At 33.8% G+C, this 9947-nt stretch overlaps 1 protein-coding gene across 10 annotated transcripts in view; it reads right to left on the reverse strand.

The window, feature by feature from the left end:
• The window catches only part of LOC108736820, a 262296-nt gene that overhangs the window by 22516 nt on the left and 229833 nt on the right, over positions 1-9947 (reverse strand). For all 10 annotated transcript variants that reach the window (XM_025976829.1, XM_025976827.1, XM_025976830.1 and 7 more), the window contains 2 exons: positions 8233-8409; positions 7327-7530 (listed from right to left, as the gene is read on the reverse strand). In XM_025976829.1, coding sequence (XP_025832614.1) covers positions 7327-7530; positions 8233-8409 — 381 coding nt within the window. The remainder of the gene's footprint in view (positions 1-7326; positions 7531-8232; positions 8410-9947) is intronic.

The following is a 9947-nucleotide window of genomic DNA, read 5'->3' on the forward strand; positions in this document are numbered from 1 at the left end:
ATTGAATTGTTTCCTAAAAACTGAAAAATGGATTGAAATTCATTTGTTTTATAAGTACAATATAAATCTCATTGTACGCAGGTAGAAAGCGGCAAATAATACAAGTCGAACATTAAGAACGCTTTGTGAGCGTTCAACAATTGACAAAACGCGTTCCGGCTGTTTAACAGTTACCAGAACGCGTTGCGAGCGTTTAAAAACAGCCAAAACGCGTTCTGTGCGTTCGAAGGCAGCCAACTGTAATGGAACAATCTCAAAAATGATTTTAATTTTTTTAAATTTTGTCTGTTATCTGTACTTCCTTTCTTCGAGGATAAAGTTTTCCAACCCCTCTTATTCTCTCTCCCCCTGGTACTGCTACCACCCCCTTCCCATGGAATATTTAAGCAAGCCTCATCTACACCCAGGTAACTCATGTATATAAAAGCAAAATGTAATGGAGAAATCTCAAAAATTGATTTCTTCAAATTTTGTTTGATGTCTGTATTTCCTTTATTCAAGGGAAAGGTTTTCTAACCCCTCTCATTCTCTCGCCCCCTTATTTTACTAGATGCTAATTAAGTAAAACAATAGTTAAAACATTTACTAACCGTGTCATTTACCAGTTTGCAGTTTGAGCGTCTGTTTTGACATTTCGAAATAGGATTAAATACCTAAGAACTTTTTGACAGAAATCTCGCAGGTGTAGACGTTATAATAAGCGTTCTTTTAATTGCCTCAATTTGTAGCACATAAAACTGATTAATCAGTGCTCGTGTTTTTTAAAAATGATTTCTAACGTATGAAAACAAAATAAAATACATACTAGCTATTGCTTCATATCTAAACTCGTTCGAGAGGTATTATTTTAGGACAATGTAATTATTGTGTGAATAATCATCCCCGATGTGCTCAACTATGCCAATTTTTTGAAAATAAAAGAAAATAATTTTTCTCAATTAAAAGAAGGTTGTAGAAGTATCTCTGAGCATTTGTGTAAGGCTTGGCGCATATTGACCAGCAGTTAGTATATTGCATTTAACTCTGTACATTTTTTTATAATTTGATATTGTACTAAACTTTTAACTCATGTTTCACCCTATTTCATAGTGGACCGACACAGCGAGGGATGTGCCTTGATTGATACATCAATCTTTGAACCCTCTTCACTCTTTTAAGGATTGAATTTAAAAAATCCTTTCTTAGTGCTCGTCTACGTTAGATAAGGAACGTCGGTACAAAATTTCAAGTTACCAGACCCAGGTAATTGAGCTGTGCTCTGATATATCAATCAGTGAGTTTGAAATCAAATGACCAAGTGGTTTAAACGTTTTTAATTATTTACAAACTACAACCAACGTTTAGCTTACATTGTTGATCTTTCCCAAGGCTAGTTTTTTAAGTCGAAGATAAAAAGATAACTAAAACAAATAATGGAATCCTTTGTTTATGATCAGCACTTTACTCTACTTCGAATTTGCCAAATCCATGAGTTTGTGTGCGATTGATCTCTGCACAGATGAGAAAAATTTTGTATTACAGTAAGCAGCAACAGCGATGTCTCAAAATACAAAAGAAGAGTATACGCTTGGAACTCAAACTTATTTTGTGACTTTGCTACTGTCTTTTTTCTATTAACAACGACAGCTTTGCCCGTTGATTCTATTTCAAATAAAAAAAAGCCTTAACCAAAGTAAAACGAAAATTATGCGACTTTTGTATCAGAATATTACTAAAAAGTTTTCTTTCAGTAATTATTGAGGAGATTGATCTGTTAGTCAATTAAATACCAATTATTTTGGAGTTAAACAAATTACAACTGAATTATACACGGTTCACTTAGTCAATTATTTCCGGCGATATTTTATTGTGTCGAAACAATTTATCATTTTGTTGATAAATGAATGTCAATCAACGACTGTTTTTTGTAGGAAAATTGAAGCAATTTCTCACGGTTACTTCAGCTGATGCATTTAAATACACTGGTTTCGTAATCGCAACATTATTAACTTTTTCCGGATGTTATTTCCTGTCGGTAGGATTTGTGTTACCGACCTTAGTATATCTTTTATTAAGTATGTATTTTTAAATAACAAAGTCACAGTATCTTGCAATTAAACATCTCTAAAATAGGAAAAAGGGTTTCGTGGTTCAAACAAATTAGGTAAAGGTGTGCTTACAGTAGATATCCGGTTAGAATCCGGTACCCGCCGGATCCGACACTTTTTTTTAGGATCTGGCGGGTATCGAATAATGGCGCGTAGTATCAGATTATATTTTGAGTATACCAACTTTCCTCATAAGTACACTATAACGTTGCGGTATACTTAAGGTGACGATACGTCCCGCTTTCAGGCTGTCCGTCCCGCTGTCCCCAGCGAGGGCACAAAAGTCCCGCTTTCGCAAACAGACTAAATGATAATTTAATTTACAATTATTGGGTACCTACGCCACAACGTGTAGCGTAGTGCACCAAACGCAAGAATTTATTTGTAAGGATCAAGGCACCAAAGTTTTCGACGAGTTTTCGCTTATTTCTAGCATTACGACAGACCAAACAATCACTAGACGGAATGCTGAGAATTTGTCTGTTGAAAACCGTTGGGTTGAATTATTCCAGTACTTCCGTGCAAGCAATATTCACTTAACGAACACTTCTATAATTATTGAATATATTGTGTCTGCCTGGCCGTAACGCACCTGTCGAGTGAGTCTTTTATCAAATGAACAAAATATGGACGAGTGAAAAAGGACAGTTGAGCGTCTCAGTATTGAAAGCCATTTTGATTACAAAGATTAACATAAATAAATCATGTAATGAGGTCTATTCGTACCTAAAAACGATACCAGAGGTTTTAAAACAGATTTGTTCANATCGGCAACTTCTTCTAATTTTTCGTCTCCTGTCTTTATATTTGCTCTTTCCTTATTTTTGCGTCCCCAGATTTTGCTTTACTTTTATTTATTTTCATACAGTACTGTTTTGACAGTATCGCACCATTTTATTTAAAGATATCTTTAACTCCTTGCTAGATGCTATATCATCTGGAAATCTAAGCATACTAATCTTTTGCCCCTGTGTATCTATCTCTACAGTTGTACTGTCTTTAATGATGTTGATCGCGTCTTCGATGTATAGATTAAAAAGTATTCGTAGCTATAGCGGTGGCAGTGTGCATCCCTATCTGACTCCCTTCCAAATATTTACTTCACGACGTTGCAGCCCCATCTCTATAACTGCCTGTTGCTCTTTATAGGTACAAACTAAGTATCACTTTTCTATCTTTGTAACTCATCCCTACATTTTTAAGTATATTTAACATCTTGCCCAATTTAACATTGTCAACAGCTTTTTCTATATCTACAAATCCTATGTACGCACTCTTTCCTTTTTCTATCGTTTTCTCTAATGTTACCCGTAAAGCTAGAATGACCTCCAAATTGTACAAGATTTCTGCAAGTAATGTGCTTGAACTTGTAGTGTACAAAATTAACTTTTATTGATGTTGTAAAGACAACAAACATGTAACATTATGGCGGATTCGCCGGGTATTGCACATTCTATTAGAAATTGGAAATAACCACAAAATCGAACAAATGAGAAATAAGGTAGAAAGAAAATAGGAACGGTAGCAATATACTAAATTTTAATATTTTCATGGCCTACTAGAAGATTATTTCTCATACTTTACATAAATTACTGATAAAAAAATGCAAATATACAAAATCAGCTCTTAAGTCTAGGTAATTAATTAGAATCAGAGAAATAATCTTTTTTACTCATTTCACTAGCGCAAAACACATCATACGATGCCACGATGTCATTTAAAAAAATTACATTTTGATGTTTCTATGAAGTCATCGTTTAAATAGATAGGTACACAATTGTTAAATCTAAAAATTTATTGGAAAAAATTTTGAAGGAGAAGCTCTAAGATCTCTAGTTTTCATTTAGCCAAAAAAATTTAAAATTCTCACTGTTTCGATTCTTCAGATAAAAATATGTTTGCCATTGAAGATTATATAGAATTATGGAAAAAACATCGGTAATTAGAAGCTTGCAAAACTGTCTTTAACCTATTGGAGGCCCTGGCCTAATGGGGCCCCTATTGTTTTAACAAACAACTATTTTTGAGTAATAAGCAAAATTGTAAATTTATTGAACAATCATTTTTTTTTCTTCACAATCAGAATGAATGAATGGATAATTGTAATGTGATTCGAAATAATAACTCCTTTATCATTCATAGGTTAGTGCTTGAAATTTGTTTTGATAAAAGCAAAATCGTGTCAATCAGTTGTTCTATGTCTTTCAGCACATCACATTTTATAGATATTACCGACATATTGGTTAATCTTTCTTCAAGTGTTCTTCTTAAATCATTTTTTATTTTCAATTTAGAGAAAGAGCGCTGCCCGATGCCATTAGTTAGCATCATGCTTAAAAAGATTCTCAATGCACCTTCTACATTTGGAAATGTGTTTTCAATTTTGTTTTGTAATTAACGGTTGATTTCCTGAAAATAAATATAGAGTAGCAACTCTATAACTCGAACATCAAGGGAGACACCAAAAAATTCGAGTTATAGAATTTTCGACTTATGGAGGATTTTGACTCAGGCGGATTTTGATTCGACGTAAAGGTTAATATTTGCTATACTTACTTTACTTACATTACTTACTTTAAAGTCGTTAACTTATTTTTCTTGGAACTATAGACGTAATAAGTTTCAAATTATCGACTTCTAAAGGTAGTAAAATAAAACTGCTATGTTCGAAATACAGAGGTCCAATTTAATTTTCCGAGTTATAGAGGGAAAATATGTACCAAAATGACTTGCAGGGACTCACTGATTATTTCGACTAATTTAGAGTTGAGATTTCGAGTAATGGAGGTTTTGGGGCTTGGAGGGAAGAGAACAAAAATTTTTTTAGAGTTTTGGAGGTTTTCGACTTGTCGAGGTTCGACTTAAAGAGGCTCTACTGTATTTATCGGTAATAAATATTGATTGGTGGATGAATCTGGTCGAAACCCCCGTCGATCGCAGGGCCCTGGGTACTTGCCCAGAATGCAAAATGGAAATGAGGGGCCTGAGTAAGTGAATATGACTTCAGCACGAAGCAATAATTAGCAAAAAAGTTGTCATGACAAACGAATCTGTTTTATAGCTGCCTTCACTATGAACAAGGGAAAACAGTAAAATTTATTACAACACTTAAAAACCTATAATTTAAAAATAATTAACGTAATTGGGCTTTCGCGTGCGATTTTATAATTTACTCTCTAATAATAAGCGACCTTGTATTCCTGTGAAAAAATGTAATTCAAGCATCATCAAGTCACACAAGTCTAGTTTATCATGACGAATTACACAACGTATTATATACGACAACGAATCTTATTACCTGATTTACGTCATAATGATTTAAACTGAATACGATAATCAGAACATTATTCATTTAATGAGGAGATTTCCATTTTTCCCGTAAACTTTTATAATCATGTATTAAACGCTTAACATTGGCTTCGCGTAACTAATAATAAACACGATACGTCGAAAATGTTGTCAGGACCGTTCACTAGCTGATTCTTTGAAGAAATTTGAAAAAAATCCTGTCACATGAAGATTAGTCATCAAAATTTCATTGAAAAGAAAAGAATTGGGTAAACCGTGGTGTGTGTGACGACAATAAAACAAAAAAAACCGTATTTTATTCCATCCAACTACTAATATTGGTGGGAAGGTAGTCTCTTAGGCGTACTTTCTAATATCTAGTGTAAAAGCGAAGGGTAGGATACTATAAAAACGAATTAAGTAAATGTTTATATGTCCGAAAATTCACTGTTGTCAAAGTGCAGGCAAATGTTATTACGGCACTGGAAAAAAATACGACATTCTAATGCCGTGTTCAATCAGCTGGTAATTTGCAGCATCCGTGTTGTATTTCTTTTGTATTTTTGTACTCATGTTAACGACGTTTATATTACAATCAGTCTATAGTCGAATTGAGAGTAAATCGGTGTCACTGTCATAGGTCAGTATAGTACAGTAGTTGTTACAATAGCGTTTAGAACAGAAGAACTTTATGACATGATACTAATTTACTAATGTTAATGCAACGGTTAAATTGTACGGTCATCGATATCCCCAATTCGAAAACGTCCTTATCTTTTGATTTTGAACCATTTTGAATGCGGTGCAGGAAAATCGGCAATGTACACCCTACATGTGAGGACCGGAGGTATCCTTGATTTTATACAAGACAACCCCCAAAGTAGCACACTCCAAATGTGCAGAACCTTGGCTCATCGCATATTGTAGTGTGAATAATTCTAAAGAACAGTATTATTTGCAGCGTGTACAAGGCTTGTAAGAAACTGATTTCCAGCCGCGAATATAGACCCCAATTTATCAGTATGGTGTTGTTTATGGACAAACGTTACTTCATGAAAAATGGCATTTTCATGATACTTCCTACTGTTATCACGCAAATCAGCATATCGTGCAGCCTTCGCGATTTCAACAACGCTTTTCGATAAATGTGTGGTGCAAAATTTTTAGATACACCTTGAGATCATGTATTTGCCTTTCTTATATGAGGATATACTGCAAATGCCTGGATGTATGTTTTTGTAGTATGATGGTGCGCCCCCCTCGCATCGTAAGACTTGTGTTTGAGTTTCTAAACGAACAGTTTCCCAGACGATGGATTGGATATGCGGGTCCTGTGCCTTAGCTGGATCTTAACCCACTTGACTTTTTTGTATAGGACTACATGGAATAGCGCGAGTATCAAACGTCAGCGCAGAACGCTAATGATTTGCACAACCGTGTGATGATCGCTACAAATGAAATACGTCAAACGCCGAACGTTTTTACTTATTTTGGTAGATGTCTCAAAGTCTGTCTTTTACAACGAGGTTCAAGTTTCGTCTAGGGGCATTAGTAAGTCGAATATAATACAATTTGACGATCTAAGTATTAAGACACAATCATCGACTAAAACAAAAATGTCTCTCTCCGTCTGTCCGTCTGCCTGTATGAGCTAATCTTCGATAACGGCTGAACCTATTTTGATGAGACTTTACAGACGTTAACCAGGATTATCAGAAGTTATTTAGGCTATTTCCTCTTAATTGTTTATTGGCTGCTTTTTAATTGTCTATTGATTATAAGAACGCATGTTTTACATGAAAGAAATTGTGGGTGAATGTTGTTTAAGTAACAGCCACATAACACTATAATTTAAATCTTTAAATAACAAAACCATCATTTCAAAACTATAATGTACCTGGATGTACGAAGCTTACCTATTGCGTAATGTTAAGTGAAAAAGAAATCTTACCTTTCTTAACTTTGGTTTTTCTTTGGCTTTTGCCAATTCTTCTTCCAAATACGTGCGCACTCCAATCTTACAGTCCATGACACACGGATTAACGAAATCACCCAGAAGATCTTGCAACTGAATGTAGGAACTTTCACCGTCGTCACTCGTTACTTGTCCCTTGTATTCAGGAACATACGGCTTAAGGACATCGTTCATTAATACCTAAAAAAAAGACAAGTGGTGGCATTAGCAGTGAAACCAAATTTCGAAGGAACTCAAAATTTTAGCCGTTGCTTATTTAAAGATCCTCAAATAAACGATAGCCAAAAAACCTATAGTGATTTTTGGCGTAGACAATGATTTCCAAAGCTTGTATTAAGTTATGAACTTAAAGTGTTACAAGTTCCTACTCTTTATCAAGAAAAAATTGAAAGGCTATAAAATAAGGCTAAAAATTATAAGCCAGATTCTCCTTTGTATGATAGCGTTATTAAGTAGCTTAATCAATTCAATTAAAGGCAAAAAATGGCTTGACATTCAGGCATGGAAATGAAAATATTATAAAGTGAATTTATCAAAAATTAGAATTTGTGTATTTTATTTTATTAAAATATTTTTGTGTTTGTATCTATCTGAAACAAATAGTACCTCCTACTACCCGGCGTGTCCGAACAATGAGAGTCAATTAACATTAGCTTTTTTATTGACAATTTGATCTAATTAATTTTATGTCAGTAGCATACGTTCTAAATACCCTAATGAAACTATAAACCCATCGTATGTTCTTAGAAATAATAGAATAAGAGCAATGTAAATAAATATACTTTTAAATTCAAAGCAACTGCTTCACATTTTTTAAATATTAACTTTAAACTTAAACGCTGATTATTCTTATCTAATAATTAAGGAGTCAAATCAACTTACTTTAAAACACTTCTCTTCTTTAATACTAAGTTTTTTTAAAACGGTTCCTTGATCGGGGCCTGCCTTGAAATTTCCTTGGTGACCAGCAAGCTGAACCCAAGGGTAACGTTGTTTTTTGTACGTTTGAAAAAACGGTGTCCATTGAACTATATTCCTTAATTTTCTCCAACCGGACGGCTGAAAAGAAAGCAGACATTCAAAAGATATCCTTAAATTACCAAGTTCTAAGAAAACACTGAAAATATTACAAAAAATCGACTGGCAGATATTATTTTCGCGTCTGACGGTTTAGTTTACTGTACTTAATGGTCTGTTTAATATTAAGTAATTAAGGGTAATTAATTTAAATTGTCATCCATGTCATACAATATATTTACGTTGCATTTTATGACATGAAAAGTCAATCGAAAAAGGAATACTTGCCGCAACATTTACCTAAATAATTTATCGGAATCATAAACAAACTTGTACTACTACTACTACTACTACACCTCAAGAACTATGATTCTGAAGAAACGACGAACATATATCATTTTTAGAATTTCATTATCTTTCGAATGATATCTTACATTTGAAATTTTTAACTTTCCTTTTTTTTTTTCATAGTTAAGGATGTGGGTTGTTCTAATTTTAGGGAAATGCGAAGTTTAGCTCAGGAAAGAGTGGAAGTGCGTGTCCAACCAGTCTTAGGACTGACAACCTTATGATGATGATGATGATGATGATGATGATGATGATGATGATGATGAAGACGTTCTAGAAATCTTACGCAGATTACTAAAATTCAAACCATTGAACGTGAATATTTCTGCCCGATTTATGCTATGGATCAAGATATTTTCATCTAACTCTAACTGGACCCATGACTTGACCGATGCTGTGAATTAGGTAATAAGAAATGGGCCGATACAGTAAAAGTTTTCATTAATCGCGGGTGAAAAAATTGCAACCCAGGCTAAAAAGTTCATTATTCGCGGAAGCAATCGGTAAACAGAAAAGGATTCGGTATTTTATTAATGGGACTGACCGCAACAGATTGCTCGTACCTAATGTGAATTTTTCCGAAAACATGGGTTTCTAATCTAAACATTGTGATTTAATGCTGCGAGATAAATATCTGATTTTTTGTACGGTAAAAGACAAAGGTTCAAACTCGATACGTTTTTGGTTTTCAATAATATCGTCATTAAAAGTATTTACAAGTGCTTAAAGTTGATGCTTTTTCTAGGACACGTATTTTCAATAGAAATTAAAAAAATTAAAATGGCCTTCGACAAACTTTAGAACAAAGCTTTATCTATCTTACTACAAAATTTCAAACCACTGTTCCAGACATTTTACTCATGATATCTAGAACCGATAAGCATGTTTTTACTCTACGGCGCATGTACTACTGAATCCCCTTAATGTATCGGCATCTTCTGAGTGTGTACTGCTGGTACGTTCCGAGGCAGCTTTTATAAAAGATGAAATAGATTAAACAGAAAAGGATTCGGTGTTATTTTTCAACGTATCGGCATCTTTTAAGTACTGCTGGCTCGTGCCGAAGCGACTTTTTGAAAAAGAGTGGACTAATTCAAAACAAGAAAAAATCACTAAATTTTTTAAACCCTTGTCTAAAAGTGATTATAACGATTAATTTTAATTGCGAATTTCTCAATAAATTAATTTTATTCTGATACATATTGGTTTTATTTTGGAACCTTAGAACGTAT

Source organism: Agrilus planipennis, unplaced genomic scaffold (assembly GCF_000699045.2).
Source record: "Agrilus planipennis isolate EAB-ADULT unplaced genomic scaffold, Apla_2.0 scaffold167, whole genome shotgun sequence".
Lineage (NCBI taxonomy): Eukaryota > Metazoa > Arthropoda > Insecta > Coleoptera > Buprestidae > Agrilus > Agrilus planipennis.